The sequence below is a fragment of the Doryrhamphus excisus genome, chromosome 2, assembly GCF_030265055.1.
Source record: "Doryrhamphus excisus isolate RoL2022-K1 chromosome 2, RoL_Dexc_1.0, whole genome shotgun sequence".
Taxonomy (NCBI): Eukaryota; Metazoa; Chordata; class Actinopteri; order Syngnathiformes; family Syngnathidae; genus Doryrhamphus; species Doryrhamphus excisus.
The window spans coordinates 5007486-5026714 of NC_080467.1; the positions used below are offsets into that span (position 1 = coordinate 5007486).

A 19229-nucleotide genomic window follows, 5' to 3' on the forward strand; every position below is an offset into this window, starting at 1 on the left:
TGAGTACTGAGAGGCGGGGTACATCCCAGACTGGTGGCCAGCCAATCACAGGGCACATATAGACAAACAACCAATTCCCACTCACATTCATACCTATGGACAATTTGGAGTGGCTAATTAATCTAGCATGTTTTTGGAATGTGGGAGGAAACCGGAGTACCCGGAGAAGAACACACACATGCACGGGGAGAACATGCAAACTCCACACAGAGATGGCCGAGGGTGGGATTGAACTTGGGGGTCATAGTTGTGTGGTCTGTACACTAACCACTCGTCCACCGTGCAGCCCTCATAACAACCAAATATTAGATAAATGCAGTTCATTCATTCACTCATTTTTTTACCGCATTTACACGAGGGTCGTGGGGGGTGCTGTGATAGGCTCTTCGTGCGAGAGGCGGGGTGCACCCTGGACCGGTCGCCAGCCAACAACCATTCACACTCACATTCATACCTATGGACAATTTGGAGTCGCTAAATGTTACTATTAAGAGAGAAAAAAGTCCAACCCTGCATGGCCCTGTGTGGACATTAAAACATAACTGAGATGGATTGAGATCTATCAGCGTGGAAAAGGTTACAAAGCTAATTCTAAAGATTTGGGACTCCAGTAATAAACCAGGAGAGGCCGCCCAACCAAAATGACCCCAAGAGCACGGTGATGACTCGCAAAAGAAGGTCACAAAAGACCCCACTACAACATCCGAAGAAGTTCAGGCCTCACTGGCCTCAGTTAAGGTCAGTGTTCATGACTCCACCATAAGAAAGACGCTGGAAAAAGACAAGAAAAACGCTTTTCCACACCGCTGTACTGATTAGAGTGCTAGTCAGTCGTCAACCAAGCCGCGTTAGCAAGATACTAACCATCCCTGTCAATCAAGTTTCAACTTAAGTATTGAGCGGCGTCGACTCCTTTGCAAATCCTCGAAAACATCCCCAAAATAAAGTCACATGAGGTCGGGTCAGTTGCCTGACCTGCCCAGGCCATGAAACCTCATACGGCGTCCAAAGCGGCGCGTGAGGTGACTCCATGTTTATGCGTGTCAGCGCGTGCGGCGAAGAGGAGCGGCCATTAAAGCCGCACTGAAACACGGCCGCCTTGTGTCATTAAAAATACTCCCTGACAGAATTCCTGATCTGGAAATATATAGCCTGCTAGCGCTAATATTAGCTGCGCAAATCCTCCTCGCCCTCGCTCGGCCTGGTTGGCGGGGCAGGACTCTGCATCTGTGGCATCCGTGACGGCACGCGTGTCATCTGCATCATCATCGTCAACATCAACACACGTTATGACCTCATATCATCACGTTTGGAGAAGCTCCGCCGTGAAGCTGGAGCATGGTAACACCTTGATGATGTCATTGATCAACATGGTCGCCGCGCACGTGTTGTTTTGCTGGTACAATTTATGACACTGTGAGAATGGGGTCAGGGTCTCTCATCCGATGACCCTGCTCATCTGCCGCGGCCTCCATTCCGGCCCCCCCACGGACCAGAATAAACACACACATCATCACTTCCTGTTGGAACACAACACTAAAAGTGTTAGTCGTCCCCACCACTTTAATGCTGTCATCACACACACATTTATCCGCGCTTCATGTCGTCATTGCCTGACAATGTGGGAGTGGAGTTCTGACTGTTGCCAAGGTAACCTCAGAGGATGGACCATCTGTCCCTGATGTGTGACCATCATGGACCAGCGGCTACCCTTCATACCCTTCAAAGAAACCCACTTGTGAGTTTTTGCGTGTCAGCTGCTCTTCAGTAAATATTCCTCTGACATCAACATCAAAACAGCGTAAGATCACTGTCGCCCCGTGGGGTCAGAGGTCGCAGGGAAAGGACGGCCAGTGCCGCTCATAAAGCGGCGAGCACGAGACATGACGATGAGGCGGGGTCAGGGATACAGCGGAAGCAAGTCAGGGTGTGGGCGTGGGTAAAAAAAAAAAACCTGAGAGGGGAGGAAAAGGACAGTCCAAACATTCCAATAACATTCCCGAATGATGACAAGGAAAAGGCGGCAGCTGCCGACGCCCAACACAAATATGAAGACAACTCAGCAGCGTGGCTAACACCACATGTTGACTACTATAAATAATGTGCATGTATATCTATATTTATCATGGATAATGCCATCTTTACAAGCATGTTGACCAGCGTGGATCATGTATCCCATAATGCTACTGTACGCTTACTAGCATGTGCGCCAGTACAGTCAAACCTTGCTTTTTCAATGCCGCACACAACATTGCACATAACACACTGTTGTATTTTATTCATTCTAGGCTATTAAAATTACATTTCTTTCCCTAATAACTCAGTTTATTCTTGTAAAAAAAATCTTGTAATTTTTTCTTAATATTTGAAAAAAAAATTCTTAATTTTCTTAAAATTTTCTTAAATTTTTTTTTCTTAATATTTTCTTATTTTTTTATATTTTTTAATATTTTGACTTTATATTTTGCCTTAATATTTGGAAATTAGGGTGGCACGGTGGTCGAGTGGTTAGCGCGCAGACCTCACAGCTAGGAAACTAGGGTTCAATTCCACCCTCGACCATCTCTGTGTGGAGTTTGCATGTTCCAACCGTGCATGCGTGGGCTTCCTCCCACATTCCAAAAACATGCTAGGCTAATTGGTGACTCCAAATTGTCCATAGGTATGAATGTGAGTGTGAATGGTTGTTTGTCTATATGTGCCCTGTGATTGGCTGGCCACCAGTCCAGGGTGTACCCCGCCCTGGGGATAGTTTCCAGCACCCCCCGCGACCCCCGTGAGGAAAAAGTGGTAGAAAATGAATTAATTTTGAAATGATAGCATGTTTTTTTTCCCAGGTCAGCTGTGAGACATAATCCCTGCACCATGTCTTATAGGTCTGCCCCGGGGCCTTCTACCGGCTGGGTATGCCAGGGTACGCCTCACCAGTGAGGTGCCCAGACTAGATGCCCGATCCACCTCCCAGATGACTGAACTCTTAGGGTGAGTCCAGCTACCCTACGGAGGAAACTAATTTCAACCGTGATCTCGTTCTTTCTGTCATGACCCAAAACTCATGACCATAGGTGAGGGCGGGAACATCGACATCGACTGGTAAATTGACAGCTTTGGACTGGTTGCCAGCCAATCACAGGGCACTTATAAACAAACAACCATTCACACTCACATTCATACCTATGGACAATTTGGAGTGGCCAATTAACCTAGCATGTTTTTGGAATGTGGGAGGAAACCGGAGTACCCGGAGAAAACCCACGCATGCACGGGGAGAACATGCAAACTCCACACAGAGATGGCCGAGGGTGGAATTGAACCCTGGTCCCCTAGCTGTGAGGTTTGCACGCTAACCACTTTGCAATGATAAATAATAAATGTTAATTTCTTAAAAAATAATGTACCTGGTCATTTTTGTTTTTCTTTTTTAAATAATTCTGTTTTGGTGCAGGGCTGCACAGTGGATGAGTGGTTAACTGCCACCTCTGTGTGGAGTTTGCAGTACTACAGTACTACAGTGTACTGCATTTGGTTATACCTGTCAGTGTGAGCGCACACACTAATTGAGACACGGCCCTATTGACGAGGATGCTTTTACATTCTGTCAACAGGAGGCCCCGCCCCCACCTTCACCCCCATCATATGTGACATGTATGACGCAGACACCACACGGGCTTTCGTGGAAAAAAGCTGGCGGTAGCGCCGAGCCAGACGTGTGGCTCCACATGTAAGGTTTTGTGTTTCCTGTCAAATCGTCACTTAGCTAGCGCTCGGCGTCAAGGTGAACTTTCACCTTCTATTTCTGCCGCAGGGAGGCAGCTGCTCGCGGTTGACCTTGACGGGGCGGCGAGCGCGGCTTCATCGAAGGAACCGGTTTGTTGCGTTGTCCTTGAAAGGCGACTCCTTCAAGTTAAAAGACATCAATAACGTGAAAGTTTCCTCGGGTTTTGGATGATGAACAAAATAAAAGCATCAACTTTTTTTCATCAGTTGAAACCCCGCCCCCTCGCCTCTGCAGAGCTTAGGCCGCTCGTCATCATTCCCGCTCTTTTCTCACACGTGACCTTTGACCTGAGCGTGTGATTGGCGGCTGAGAGAAGGTTGCCGACTATTTTTTCCTTCAGCTTCTCTCAACCTGGCGGTGACATCATCACATTGCTGAGGCCTCATGTCCGAGGGAGGGAAGGAGGGAGGGAGGGAGCCTGCTGCCAAAGATTGCCTATGTTTGCCACGATGACTCACTCTGACAAGCAAAACAGCACAGCAGAAAAGTCAGCGAGCGTTCGGGAATGCCACAATAGAATCTGACCTCTGTCTCTTGATGGCGACCATGTGTGAGAATATTATGGGCTGTCGTTTGTGCTCTGAGGACATACGAGGCAGAGTGAGACCTCTCGTCGACTTCAGAAGGCACACACACACACACATTGTGGGCGTGTCTGGCGTACAGGGGCTATAAGAGCGCACAAGGGCGCCGTGCAGCAGCAGCATCACCGCACACAAGTCACATGATGGGCCTGCACAGCGTGGAGGAGCTGGTGAGTTCGTGCGGTCTTCATGCTTCGTCCCCCCCACCCCGACATCTTGCATCACCTGATTTGTCGTTTGCATTTTAGGTGACCGGTAAGCGGCCAGAGGGCAAGGAGGCGGACGACATCCACGGCGGCGAGTACGAGGCGGCGGTCAATCAAGAGAAGCAGGATGACCTCAGGTCTCACCGCCAGCTGGTGGGCGGCGGCCTGTCGGAGGAGAGTGACAGCGGCGGCGAGCTGGAGGAGGTCAGCGTGGCGGCCCTTCATGTGAGTCGACCGCCCGCTGGCACCGTTGCCATGGCAACGCACCCTTGGAGACTAACGCACATAATAATTATACCAAAAATCATCAAAAATTCATCACTACAAATGCTATCATAAGATAATAATTTTACAGATGATCATAGTTACAATAATCATAAAGGATAGGGTTTATGACAACCATACTAATAATGAGAATAATTCTAAATATGTAATAATCACAGCATAATGCTAAGACTAATGATAATAATATTGGTGCTCATAATGATAATGATACTGTAATAATAACGCTGATAGTAACGATAATAATTATTCAAAAAATCATTATACTATTGAATAAAAAGATGAGAATAATTATGAATAATAATTATGAGAATAACTATGCTAATAATACTCATTATAATGATCATAAAATGTTAATACTAATGATAATAATAATAATATCAATGTCTTAGTGATGATAGTAACAATAATAATTAGAGCTATGCTAATAATTTGTTATTATTCACAGCACATCAATAATCATAAAACGCTAATAGTAATGATAATAATTATTAGAAAAATCATTATACTAATGAATAAAGTTATGAGAGTAATTATGACTAAAGATAAGAATCAACAAGTAAAATAATTATGAGAATAACTATGCTAATAATTCATTATTATTCACGGCACAACAATAATTGTAAAACGCTAATAGTAATGATAATAATTATTCGAAAAGTCATGATAATAATGAATAAAAAGATTCGAATAATTATGACTAAAGATAATAATCAACAAGTAAAATAATTATGAGAATAACTATGCTAATAATACTCACTATAATTATCATAAAATGTGAATAGTAATGATAATAATAATAATAATATCAATGTCTTAGTGATGATAGTAACAATAATAATTAGAGCTGTGCTAATAATTAGTTATTATTCACAGCACAACAATAATCATAAACCGCTGATAGTAATGATAATAATTATTTGAAAAATCATTATAATAATGAATAAAAAGATGAGAATAATTATGACTAAAATTAAGAATCAACAAGTAAAATAATTATGAGAATAACTATGCTAATGATTCGTTATTATTCACAGCACAACAAATCATAAAACGCTAATAGTAATGATAATAATTATTAGAAAAATCATTATACTAATTAATAAAAATATGAGAATAATTATGACTAAAGATAAGAATCAACAAGTAAAATAATTATGAGAATTATGCTAATAATACTCATTATAATAATCATAAAATGTGAATACTAATGATAATAATAATAATATCAATGTCATAGTGATGATAGTAACAATAATAATTAGAACTATGCTAATAATTAGTTATTATTCACAGCACAACAATAATCATAAACCGCTGATAGTAATGATAATAATTATTTGAAAAATCATTATAATAATGAATAAAAAGATGAGAATAATTATGACTAAAATTAAGAATGAACAAGTAAAATAATTATGAGAATAACTATGCTAATGATTCGTTATTATTCACAGCACAACAATAATCATAAAATGCTAATAGTAATGATAATAATTATTCAAAAAATCATGATAATAATGAATAAAAAGATGAGAATAATTATGACTAAAGATAAGAATCAACAAGTAAAATAATTTTGAGAATAACTATGGTAATAATACTCATTATAATTATCATAAAATTTTAATACTAATGATAATAATAATAATATCAATGTCATAGTGATGATAGTAACAATAATAATTAGAGCTGTGCTAATAATTAGTTATTATTCACAACACAACAATAATCATAAAACGCTGATAGTAATAATTATTCAAAAAATCATTACACTAATGAATAAAAATATGAGGATAATTATGACTGAAGATAAGAATCAACAAGTAAAATAAATATGAGAATAACTATGCTAATAATACTCATTATAATGATCATAAAATGTGAATACTAATTATAATAATAATAATAATAATATCAAAGTGATGATAGTAACAATAACAATTAGAGCCATGCTAATAATTTGCACAACAATAATCATAAACCGCTAATAGTAATGATAATAATGATAAGAAAGAAAGGACTTGTCATGAATGGCAGCCCACGTGCGTGACAACCACAACCATGACATGTTCTTCCGCTAGATGGCAGCAGATCCATCACTAACCTGCTTAGCTCTGTCTAAGAGTTCATGTGATGACTCTCTGGCGCACCACGCCAGTACTTCCTGTTGCTCAGTCCTGACGTTTGCGTCTCAGATGGACAAATGCGGGCGTCTGCGTCTGGAGACAGTGGACGACTTGTTCAACATCCTGCAGCTGAGGAAGAGGAGGAGGGAGAGGAAGGCGCCCGTTCACAAGAAGAAGCATCAGCCCGACGTGGAGGCCGTGGTGAGAAGACCTTGGAACCCGCCTCTTTTTGCACGTCACGAGATAGAAGTGACGCCATTTTGATGTTTTCCAGCCCGAGACGGTGGACGCCGCGCTCTTCCTCGCCGCCGCCATGGACAACAAGATGGCGCTGGTGGAGAAATACCTGAGCGAGGGAGGAAAGGCCGACACGGCCGACCACGTGAGTGTCGCACATCTCACAGCTCAAACTCCGCCCCCTTCTTTGCTTACGATTGGCTGAGCGTCTGTCCGATTTGTGTCGTTAGTTCCAGAGGACAGCGCTGCACAAAGCCTCCTTCAAGGGTCACGTGGAGGTCATGACCAGGCTGCTGGATGCCGGCGCCGCCATGGACAGGAAGGACAAGGTGAGCGGCCGGGCGGCTGAGCGCACGCCGCCATTACTCACTTGTATGACAGCCGTGTGACACGCGTGTGTTTCAGTTGGAGGCCACGGCGGTCCACTGGGCGTGTCGAGGAGGGAACCTTCCCGCCCTTCAGCTTCTCCTGCAGCGTGGAGCAAAGATCACCGCCAGAGACAAGGTGGGCGACCACACGCTCTTACCGCCACTTCCACGGCTCGGACACTACTTTTTTCATTCTACATCACAATCAATGAAATATTCATATTGATAGGAATATTAATAAATGACTCATCATATTTATAATCAGGGCCATTTGTGGCCTGCAGCACATTCTATACAAATATCATTTAATAAGATGACTGAAAACAACCATAGGAAAAATTGAAATATTTAAATAATATTAAATAAATAAATATTAATTAATTAATATTAATAAATATTTAAAAAAATGAATAAATAAATAAAAAAAGTAGTAATATAATAGGACAAAGTCATCCTTTTAGGAGAATTACATCAGAATATTATTATTAAGGACAAATAATGCCCTTTTAGTAGCATCAAGTTAAAATATGTTAAAATATGTCAAATATGAAAGAAAAAAAGGCATGATTACCAAAACAAAAATGACTACAAATAAGTAATAAAATAGCTGAAAAATGAAAAAAGTCATAAAAAAAATGTAAAAAAAAAAAAAAAGCTATAATTTTCCAAGAATATTGTTTCAGAAGAAATCGGAAAAAGTTATGCTGCAAATATTAAGTGAGAATAAAGTCTGAATTACGAAAAGAAAGTGAAAATAAAATACAGTAAAAATAATAATGCTATAATTAAAAAAAAACATTATTTAATTTGTATTATTTGTTACAAAAATAAAGTCAAAATATTATGGGAATTAAGTCATAATTATGAAAACAATATTTACAAGAAGAAATATAATTAAAATTAAAGTCTTATCTTTATTTTTTGGGTTTTTCATGTAAAAAAAATGCTATAATTTTTCAAGAACATTGTCACAATATTATTTCAGAAGAAATCGAAAATGTTCATTTTCATCGAAAAGAACATTCTTTAATTTGTATTATTTGTTACAAAAATATTTACTAATTAATGAATAATATTTACAAGAAGAAATATAATTAAAATTAAAGTCTTATCTTTTTTTGTTTTTTTTTTTAGCTGTCACGTTTCTTTTTTTTATTGCAAACATGAAGTGTGTATTTACAACTGTGTTAATCATATGAGAGAAAGAGAGAGAAAAAAAAATCCATGTATAAATATAATCATAAAATAAATGATAATAAATCAAATGATACATTAAGTTAAACAAAAAATACTAAATAAAGAATGATAATTCACGAATTAATCATAAAATAAATACAAAAATTGTGTCTGTTTGCTGATCAGACAATAATATAAATTTGAATAAATTTAATTAATGTAAAAATTAATTAATAAAAATAAAAAAGTATAATTAAAAATTTTAAATAAGCATTGCACTTACCCTATGCTTTCATCTATGTTTTTTATTTATTTATTTACTTATTTATCTATTTATAATTTTTTTTTTTCATTTTATTATTTTTTTCACATTTCTTTACACACAAAAAAGTCTTATCATAAAGATAAATATTTTGTGAGAATAAGAAAAATAAAATAGCCTGCAGTTGAAATATTCAAGAAAAAACATGCATTAAAAAAAATGTTAAAAATAAGGTTTTCCTTTGCGGAACATTAGGTTGTATTAGGTTATATTATGGGAATATTGTCCAAATACTGTATGATGGGAATAAAGCCATAATATGCATGCTCTCATTTTTCACTGTGCGGCCATTTTGTCGTTGAGCATATGTTGACCTACGATGGATTGTGTATCAAATTTGATTGATGTATGAAATACGTGTTTGGCGTAGCTCCACAGTAGTCCTCTTCACGTCGCGGTGAGAACGGGACACTACGAGTGCGCCGAGTACCTCATCCACTGCGGAGCTGACGTCAACGCCAAAGACCGGGTGAGGACTCACTTCCTGTTCGGTGTTCCATGTCGTGGCCTCGAACACGCTGAACATTTGTCGCCTGTGCTCAGGACGGAGACACGCCCATGCACGACGCCGTGAGAATAAACCGCTTCAAGATGATCAAGCTGCTGATGCTCTACGGGGCCAGCCTGGACGTCAAGAACAGCGTAAGTCCGCCATAGCGTCACATGTCGAGCGCGTTTCATCCTGACGTGTTACGGTGTCACACACACACAGGACGGGAAGACGCCGATGGAGACGCTTTACTCGTGGCAGAACGGCGCCAAGAACCTCCTCTTCAACTTCAGCGAGGAGCGAGCCGAGCAGAACGTCAAGGTGCTGTGACGTCAGCAGTCTTTTGTTTTTTTTCTCTTTCCTAGTGGCTGGCCATGTGGGCGTGGCCATGCGTGGAGGGGCGTGGCCTAACTCATGACATGCCAGTTGTTCACCTGGCAGTTTTGACATAATATGTGATAAAAAAAATGTGAAACGCCACCGTGTGGCGAGGCCGTGAAAATGTTGCTGGACGACATTTCGTGTTTGCGTCGACGTTGGCGATGCTTTCTTTCTTTCTTTCATGATTTGATTGATGATTGATTGATTGTTCTCCTCTACTAGTCAAGTGAATCGTTTCACATAGTCGTTAGCTGCTAGCTAACAATTTCAGCATGTTTGCATTTTTGTTTTAATCGATTGCGAGAAGGATCCGAGGAAGTTTGACGAGGGCTCGATGGAGTGTGAGTTATATGAAAGACACTTGTTATTGTCAATAAAGTTGATTTGGAATTGAAGCCTGTCCTTGTGGTGAATGGGGGCACCCTCTCGTGGATGCTAGCTGGCACTAGCGCTGCTCTTGGCACACTGGAGAGGGGGATGCTGTGGGGGGGGGGGGGGGGTGCTGCACATCACCCTTGTTGTTAAAAATGGCCACCAACACCGAACACACACCACACACACATTCCTGAGGCATCTTCTCACCACCTAAGATCCTATTGAACAACCCAGGAACCTCAGGAACGCTACTGCTACCTCTCCTAGACGCTTCCATACCTCCTACCTCCTACCTGATTTGCATAGTTAGTTTGGCAAAATGTTTACGTCGGATGCTCTTCCTGACATAAACCTCTGTATTTATTGGGATTGATTTGATTGATTTCAATCATTTGATTGGTTTAATTTCAATCATTTGATTGGTTTAATATGACACTCGCCTGTGTTAAACCCTATCACTCCTTTATTATTAGTATTTATTAGCCACTTGCGGCGGTGGAACGGATGGAGGCGTGGGTGCGCTCTGCTGTGCCGGACTGTACCGCTCACGAAGATTGTCCGTGCCTGTTCTATGTAAAATGGAGCCCAAGATCTCAATCATGTTGTTAATTTCAAATGACTGAATTATTAAAGTATCAATATTTTGATGTGAGAATTCATTTGATTTAATGCAGCACATTTTTAGCACGTCAGATCTGGCTTTGTTGGCGTGGCGATGACCCCAGGATGCGAGAGATGAGACCCAAAGTCTCAATGTCTCAATGTCAAGCAAAACTGAAAAGGCAGGGGAATGTATCATGAACGTAGCAGCCATTTGGAAGCTGAAGCTGGACTGAAATGCTGTGGAAATATGCTGTAATATTGAATGAGTGTCAGAATGGTGGTTGTAGTACAGTGACATGCACCTGAAATATACTTTTACACAACGTGGTAAAGGCATGCAGTACATTGGATTTGAACGGGTGATCTTTTGGATGGGAACCACCTAACCATCTTTCCACCTAAGCCATGTTTCTGCAGAGCGATTGAATAATGGAAAATCCTAAATGGTTCTTCACCAGCAGAGGGCAACATTTAAATTGCCCAATCATTTTTTACAGAGAAGTTGAAATGACACTAAATTATTAATGCTATTAATGCAATTAATTAACTAAATAATCCAAAACACAATGAAAATGTGAAACAGGATTAAACCGGAACGGTGCAAAAACAGACGTAATACAAAATAAAAGTCATGGAAACCGGAACTAAAGGCATAAAAAAAGAATATAAACCAAACTTCCAGGCAGGCAAACTCATAGACTGTGACAGTAGCAACCGGTTTGCAGTCCAAACAGGAGATCACAGGATTACCTTTTACAGGTAAGAATGAAAAAATTACTTTTTATTGTATTTGACGTTTATATCACCAAACAGAATTAGCTAACTTGATACCGTGGTGAAGCTAGCTTCTAAACCCTTTGTAGCTCTGGACATTTTTTATTTCCTTTTGAAAATGTATGCATTTTACAGAGACATTAATAGTTATATTAATATTTAATATATATATAATATTTAATAGTTATATTATTTATTTAATAATAATATTAATAATTACTCCACATTATTATTATTATTTATTATGCTGGAGCCAGGCAACATTTTGTTGGCAATTTCACTGCTGTGTTATTGTGCAATGACAATAAAGGAAGTCTATCTATCTATCCATCTACCCATCCATCCATCTAAAAGGAGGAGGTGATAACTTGTCAATCTTTTTATAAACAAACAGATTTGAAAATGTTACTATGTTGTCCCACCTGTGTTTATGTCATGCTAGGAGTCCACTGTGCCGGCGCCAGTTGGTGCCAGTTCGCAGCAATGCAATTTGCTGTGCCGTCTAATGTCGCCAATAAGGTGCCTAGTGGCGTTCAGTGGCTCAAACTGCCCCCCAACTGGCTCGTGGTGGCCCGTAACGGCTGGCAAAAATTGAGTTTGGCAGCAAGAAAAATTTTTTAAATGTAAAAATCGCAGTCGTGCCACTTGCATCAAGTAATTGGCGCAAAGTGTCCACCAAGTGGAACCAAATGGCACAAACAATCCGCCGATTGGAATCCACTGGAATGTAATGGCGCGAGCCAAGTTGCGCCAATAATGCTAGGAGTCCACTGCGCCGGCGCCAGTTGGTGCCAGTTCACAGCAATGCAATTTGCTGTGGCATCCAGTGCCTAGTGGCGTTCAGTGGCTCAAACTGCCCCCCAACTGGCTCGTGGTGGCCTGTAATGGCGGCAAAATTTGACTTTAGCAGCAAGAAAATTTTCAAAATGTTAAAAAAATCGATTGCTTGATACAAGTGGAACCAAATGGCGCAAACAATCCGCCGATTGGAATCCACTGGAATCTAATGGCACGAGCCAAGTTGTGCCAATGATACTTGGAGTATACTGCACAGGAGCCAATTTAGAGTCACGAATATGAGCATTTATTTTATTTCTTCTAGTCCAAGATGGCCGTCAACATTCCAGGAGTCGTAGCCATGTTCTTCTTCTACCTGCTGGTTTTCTGCATCGGAATCTGGGCTTACTTCAAGGGGCGAAGGGAACAGAGCGAACATACGACCACTTTCCTGGAGATGTCACTGCTGGCCAATCGGCACATCAGCATGTTGGTGGGAGTCTTCACCATGACGGGTGAGCCTCTTTCCAGCAGGAGCACGGTAGCGTCTCCTGGTGACCTGGCGTCTTCTTCCCTCCCGCAGCCACGTGGGTGGGAGGCGGCTTCATCGTGGGCCTGGCCGAGATGGTATACACCCCCTCCATGGGCGTGGTCTGGGCTGCTACGATGGTATTGGGATTCAGCGCTTCGTTTATGATTGGTGATCATTCATTCATTCATTTTCTACCGCTTTTCCTCACGAGGGTCGTGGGGGGTGCTGGAGCCTATCCCAGCTGGGGGTACACCCTGGACTCGTCGCCAGCCAATCACAGGGCACATATAGACAAACAACCATTCACACTCACATTCATACCTATGGACAATTTGGAGTGGCTAATTAACCTAGCATGTTTTTGGAATGTGGGAGGAAACCGGAGTACCCGGAGAAAACCCACGCATGCACGGGGAGAACATGCCGAGGGTGGAATTGAACTGGGGTCTCCTAGCTGTGAGGCCTGCGCTAACCACTTGTTCACCGTTCAGCCCTGTGTGCTAATCCAATAAACCTGATTTCACTTCTGAAATACCAATCCATCAGTTACGTACAGTATATCACAACACCATGTGACTGGTGGCCAGCCAATCACAGGGCACATATAGACAAACAACCATTCACACTCACATTCATACCTATGGACAATTTGGAGTGGCTAATTAACCTAGCATGTTTTTGGAAAGTCGGAGAAAACCCACGCATGCACGGGGAGAGAGATGTTCGAGGGTGGAATTGAACTGGGGTCTCCTAGCTGTGAGGCCTGCGCTAACCACCCCTCCACTGTGCAGCCCTGTGTTAATCCAACAAACCTCATTTCACTTCTGAAATACCAATCCATCAGTTACAGTATATCACAAGACCATGTGACTGGTGGCCAGCCAATCACAGGGCACATATAGACAAACAACCATTCACACTCACATTCATACCTATGGACAATTTGGAGTCGCTAATTAACCTAACCTAGTTTTTGGAATGTGGGAGGAAACCGGAGAAAACCCACGCATGCACGGGGAGAACATGCTGAGAGTGGATTTGAACTTGGGTCTCTTAGTCTGCGCGCTAACCACTAAACCGCCGTGCCGCCCGCTTCTGATCAATCAATCAAAAACTTGTTCTAACGAAAAAGGTGGGGAAAGTTGGGGAATTGTTGATGACATAAGAGTTTAGATATCCCAATGCCAGCAAAGGCATCTCGGTGTGACTCAAACTGTGTCACACTTAAACAGGCGGTGTCATGTTCGCCCGGCCGCTCCGTGAAAGACACTGCGTCACCATGATGGATCCTTTCCAGCGCAAGTACGGCAAAGTTCTGACGGGTGCTTTGTGTGTCGCGTCAGTCGCTGTGGACGTATTGTGGGTTCCCACCACCCTTACTGGCCTGGGTGATGTACACACACACACACACACACACACGTTGACTACACACACAGATGTGGTTGTAGTGCAGCAACAATGTGTGTGTGTGTGTGTGTGTGTGACAGGTGTAACCATGAGCGTTGTTCTTGATCTTTCCTTCACCGTTTGCATTTGGATCTCTGTGGGCGTGGCCATCACGTATACGCTGCTGGGGGGGCTCTACTCCGTGGCCTACACCGACGTCATCCAGTTGCTGCTCATCTTCATCAGCCTGGTCTGTACACTGTTCAAATTGTCCGTGTGTGTGTGTGTGATATTTGAATAGAGCGTGTGTGTGTGTGCAGTGGGCTTGCGTTCCCTTCGCTGTGACGAATCAACACGTGGTCCCTATCGGTTCCACGCTGATGAACAACACACAGCACGCTCCCTGGATCGGTAGCTGGGATGCCAACAACGTGTGGATCCTTCTGGATAATTTCTTCTTCACGGTAAGTGGCAAAAAAAATGGGCCGCTCTCGGGAGCTCAGTCAATTCCAGTCGTGAAATTTCCTCACTCCTAAATATTCCCTAGTCAGCTTTAATATAAGAAATGTAACTCAGCCAAGTGGTAGGTCACAAAAATTGATGGCGAGGGGTCAGCGGAGTGCAAAGAGTTCGCGGAGTTCCCGCTACAGAGCTCCAAACTTCACGTGGCCTTCAGATTAGTCCAAGTACAGTACGCGGAGAGCTTCATGGAATGGTTTTCCGTAACCGAGCAACCATGGATGACCAAGGCGATGCAAAGCGCCGGATGTAAAGCACGCCGCCACTGGACTATAGAGCAATGGAGACCGTTCTCCGGAGTGATGGATCACGTTTTTCCATCTGGCAATCTGATGGACGAGTCCGGGTTTGGACGTTACCAGAACGGTACATTTGGGACTGCATTGTGCCGAGTGTGAAATTTGGTGGAGGAGGAATTACAGTAAACCTCGGATATATCGGATTCAATTGTTCCCACTGGTTTTGTCCGATATAAGCGAAATCCGTTATATGCGTATACCGGAAAATGTCCGTTTTACGCATATATCGGATTTATATCCGGTATATGCGTAAATCGGATTTTATCCGTTATAAAAAGGCACATCCTTGACTATGTTTCCAATGTACCTTGACGTGCAGGCAACGCTGCAAATGACGTCGTATAGCGGCCTGTCACGATTCGGCGAATCGGAGCGCCACGATGCGGCCATCCGATATATGCGAGGGAAATTTAATGGAAATGCATTGGAACGGGACTGGAGATTTTGTCCGAAATAGGCGAAATCCGTTATAAAAAATCCGATATATGCAATGAATTTTTATTGGAAATGCATTACAGAAAAATTGGTTCTTTTTTATCTGTCCGTTGTGAGCGAATTTCCGATATATCCGAGTCCGATATAGCCGAGGTTTACTGTAAAGTGTGGGGTTGATCCCTTAGTTCCAATGAAAGGAACTTTGAATATCAGGATACTAAAAGATCCATCCATCCATCCATTTTCCTCCGCTTGTCCGGGTCACGGGGGGCAGCAGTCTTAGTAGGGAAGCCCAGACTTCCCGGTCCCCGACCACCTTCTCCATCTCCACCAGGAGGACACCAAGGCGTTCCCAGGCCAGCTGTGAGACATAGTCCCATCAGCGTGACAAGAGGAGGAACCGTACCTCGCCCGGATGTGGGATACCGGGGGCCTCACCCTGGAGCCAGGCCCGGGAGAGGGTGGTCGGGCCTTCACCTGTGGAGCCCGGCCGGGCCCAGCCCGAAGAAGCCACACGGGATCTCCCCCTCGTAGACCCACCACCTACGGGGGCAAGCATAAGGGTCCGGTGCATTGTGTGTTGGGTGGCGGTCAAGGGCGGGTGTGTAGGATACTAAAAGATTTTGGACAATTCCATGTTCCCGACCTTGTGGGAACAGTTTGGAGCGGGCCGCTTCCTCTTCCAACATGACGCAAGGTCCATAAAAGACATGGATGACGGAGTGCTTTTGGAAGAATAAAGGTTCCTGTATGAAGCCCCTCCTACCATGACATGAAGACAAGGACTAACACTAGGGGGGCGGGACTTGTCGTCTGCCTCACAGGCACTGGGGTGTCTGGGGTATCAGGCGTTCCACCAGAGGACGCTGTCGGTGGCGTCTCCAGAGAGAGCCAAGCGTCTGTGCTTTATCGCTGCCTTGTGCATCCTCGTCTTCGGAATTCCTCCCATCCTGCTGGGGGCGGTGGCGTCATCCACAGGTAAGACCGCCCTCCGCCTGGGCAAAGCGTGTGAAACAGTGTCTTGAGTGTTTTGCCGCCAGACTGGAACGCCACGTCGTACGGTTCTCCGTCACCGTGGGAGCGGGGGGAAGCGGCGCTGATCCTGCCCGTGGTGCTGCAACACCTTACCCCGCCTTATATCTCCATCATGGGGATCGGATGCGTGGCCGCTGCCGTGATGTCATCGGCGGACTCCGCTCTGCTTTCAGCGGCGTCCGTGTTCTCTTTCAACGTCTACAAGAACATCCTGCGACCGCAGGTGAGGCGGCAGAGGTGGCGGCGGCGGTGGTGGGGCATCAGACGGTTCAGGGTGGGGTGTGTTGTCCCACCTGAGTTTATGTCATGCTAGGAGTCCACTGTTCCGGCGCCAGTTGGTGCCAGTTCGCGGCAATGCAATTTGCTGTTGCGTCCAGTGTCGCCAATAAGGTGCCTAGTGGCGTTCAGTGGCTCAAACTGCCCCCCAACTGGCTCGTGGTGGCCCGTAATGGCGGCAAAAATTGAGTTTGGCAGCAAGAAAATTTTAAAATGTTTAAAATCTCCGTTGTGCCACTTGCATCAAGTAATCGGCGCAAAGTGTCCACCAAGTGGAACCAAATGGCGCAAACAATCCGCTGATTGGAATCCACTGGAATGTAATGGAGCGAGCTAAGTTGCGCCAATAAAGCTAGGAGTCCACTGCGCCGGCGCCAGTTGGTGCCAGTTCGCGGCAATGCAATTTGCTGTGGCGTCCAGTGTCACCAATAAGGTGCCTAGTGGCGTTCAGTGGCTCAAACTGCCCCCCAACTGGCTCGTGGTGGCCCGTAACGGTGGCAAAAATTGAGTTTGGCAGCTTTCAGCGGCGTCTGTGTTCTCTTTCAACGTCTACAAGAACATCCTGCGACCGCAGGTGACGCGGCGGCAGGGCATCAGATGGTTCAAGGTGGGGTGTGACTTTCCCGCGCTTCTATTTTCAGGCATCTGAACGAGAGATCGAACGTGTGATTCGCCTCATCGTCGTGGTGGTGGGCGTGACAGGGGCGGCGCTCACCAGACTGCAAACCAGCGTCATCCTTTTCTGGTTTATGGGCATCTACGTGTCCTACAATGTCATCTTCCCTCAACTCGTCTGCGTCGTCTTCTTCCACATCACCAACGGTTACGGCGCCATCTTGGGCGGCACGCTGGGCTTACTGATTCAGTTGCTGTGCGGCGAGCCTCTGATAGGCCTGGCCCCTGTCATCGTCTTCCCGGGAAACACACTGGAAGACGGGACTCACGTGCAGCATTTTCCAGTCAAGACCTTCGCCATGCTGTGCTCTCTCACCGCCATCTTGTTCTTCTCCTTCCTGGCGTCTCATCTTTTCAACAGAGGACTACTTCCTGTCTGCTGGGATGTCTTCCAAGTGAAAGCTGAGACGTATGATGCCCTGCCACAGCGCCCCCGGTGTGCGACCAGCAGCAATGATGCCTCTGAGCCCATGATGAGCACTGGAAGTCCAATCAGCAGCTAGCATCATACAGGGGGGGCGCCGCCGTTCGCCACAAGGACATCATGTGGAAAAATGCAAACATGTTAGCATGTAACAACTAAGTAGAAGATAACATGATGTCATCAATAAAAGAACGTCAAACACACTGGGAATGTAACCTTCCAAATGAATATATAATAATGGGATTCACAGGGGTGGAATATTCCTTTCCCCAATCCGATTGAGGTATCTTGTACCCGCTCAGTGCTGCACGGCGATCGAGTGGTTAGCGCGCGGACCTCACAGCTAGGAGACCCGAGTTCAATGCCACCCTCGGTATACGTGATGGCATGTTCCGAAAACATGCTAGGTTAATTGACCACTCCAAATTGTTGAGTGTGAATGGTTGTTTGATGATATGTGCCCTGTGATTGGCTGGCCACCAGTCCAGGGTGTACCCCGCCTCTCGCCCGAAGACAGCTGGGATAGGCTCCAGCACCCCCAGTGAGGATAAGCGGTAAAAAATGAATGAATGAATGAATATTTGCAATGTTGATGCAATGTTTGCAAAACAATGGCGATGACCAACGGAGCGAACACATCAAATTGGTTCTACCGCCTTAAGAGCAAACAGTTGAGTACAAACAGTGTGTCATGAAGCGTGAGACAACGTCAGCAAGCACGTCTACATTAATCCAACTACCATGGGATCACACTTCTCAGTCTTGTTTGTGGAACTGGCAGGGTCCAGCTTGAGTTTTGAGGAGGCATTTGACGGAGTAGAAAGTACTATGAATATGGAACAGGGGGTACTGGACCACCAAATTCAGGCAGTTCTGTCAAGAGTTTGGTTCACATTACAATCAAAATGTCTGACCTGTTTCCAAAAAGGGCTGGACTCAGGTCAGGCTGCCCTTTGTCATTAGCCACGTTTACATGGACCCAAATACAATGGACCCAAAATGGTGGTTGGCAAGCAGCTTTCGTGTGCATTAGCTCCATCTGTGGAACAGAATCTAAACCCTTCTATACGCCATTCACTAGTCCAGTTTTATAAAAATAGAAAATATATATCTATATAAATCTATGCGGTCGAGTGGACCTCACAGCTACGAGATCCGAGTTCAAT

At 44.0% G+C, this 19229-nt stretch overlaps 2 protein-coding genes across 10 annotated transcripts in view; both read left to right on the plus strand.

Moving 5' to 3' along the window:
• Nucleotides 1-10319, plus strand: part of LOC131104363 (ankyrin repeat domain-containing protein 1-like) — a 47628-nt gene extending 37309 nt beyond the window's left edge. For 6 of the 8 annotated variants that reach the window (XM_058051510.1, XM_058051493.1, XM_058051475.1 and 3 more), the window contains 11 exons: nucleotides 2877-2982; nucleotides 3606-3721; nucleotides 3806-4532; nucleotides 4611-4793; nucleotides 7049-7180; nucleotides 7254-7361; nucleotides 7447-7545; nucleotides 7622-7720; nucleotides 9453-9551; nucleotides 9626-9724; nucleotides 9795-10319. In XM_058051510.1, the coding sequence (XP_057907493.1) occupies nucleotides 4503-4532; nucleotides 4611-4793; nucleotides 7049-7180; nucleotides 7254-7361; nucleotides 7447-7545; nucleotides 7622-7720; nucleotides 9453-9551; nucleotides 9626-9724; nucleotides 9795-9902 (957 nt within the window). In that variant the 5' untranslated portion in view covers nucleotides 2877-2982; nucleotides 3606-3721; nucleotides 3806-4502 and the 3' untranslated portion in view covers nucleotides 9903-10319. The remainder of the gene's footprint in view (nucleotides 1-2876; nucleotides 2983-3605; nucleotides 3722-3805; nucleotides 4533-4610; nucleotides 4794-7048; nucleotides 7181-7253; nucleotides 7362-7446; nucleotides 7546-7621; nucleotides 7721-9452; nucleotides 9552-9625; nucleotides 9725-9794) is intronic. The other 2 variants (XM_058051459.1, XM_058051467.1) reach the window with 2 other exon arrangements.
• Nucleotides 10320-11616: 1297 nt separating this feature from the next.
• LOC131116892 (high affinity choline transporter 1-like) lies at nucleotides 11617-18256 on the plus strand. 2 transcript variants are annotated; one of them, XM_058064508.1, is made up of 9 exons: nucleotides 11617-11690; nucleotides 12808-12997; nucleotides 13066-13182; nucleotides 14247-14402; nucleotides 14502-14650; nucleotides 14721-14864; nucleotides 16478-16631; nucleotides 16694-16911; nucleotides 17606-18256. In XM_058064508.1, exons 2-9 carry the CDS (start codon nucleotides 12814-12816, stop codon nucleotides 18140-18142), a joined length of 1659 nt encoding a protein of 552 aa, XP_057920491.1. In that variant the 5' UTR covers nucleotides 11617-11690; nucleotides 12808-12813; the 3' UTR covers nucleotides 18143-18256. The 2 variants fall into 2 exon arrangements, with proteins under 2 accessions (XP_057920491.1, XP_057920490.1); XM_058064507.1 differs by having other exon boundaries at nucleotides 14247-14650.
• Nucleotides 18257-19229: the final 973 nt, after the last annotated feature.

What these genes read in the sequence shown, in the direction of transcription:
- LOC131116892 (XM_058064507.1), top strand. Translation starts at nt 12,814, where the DNA reads ATGGCCGTCAACATTCCAGGAGTCGTAGCCATGTTCTTCTTCTACCTG. An exon ending in TGGATAATTTCTTCTTCACG is followed by an intron (nt 14,865 to 16,477) that starts GTAAGTGGCAAA and finishes TCTGCCTCACAG; the next exon opens with GCACTGGGGTGTCTGGGGTA. An exon ending in GGCGGTGGCGTCATCCACAG is followed by an intron (nt 16,632 to 16,693) that starts GTAAGACCGCCC and finishes TTTTGCCGCCAG; the next exon opens with ACTGGAACGCCACGTCGTAC.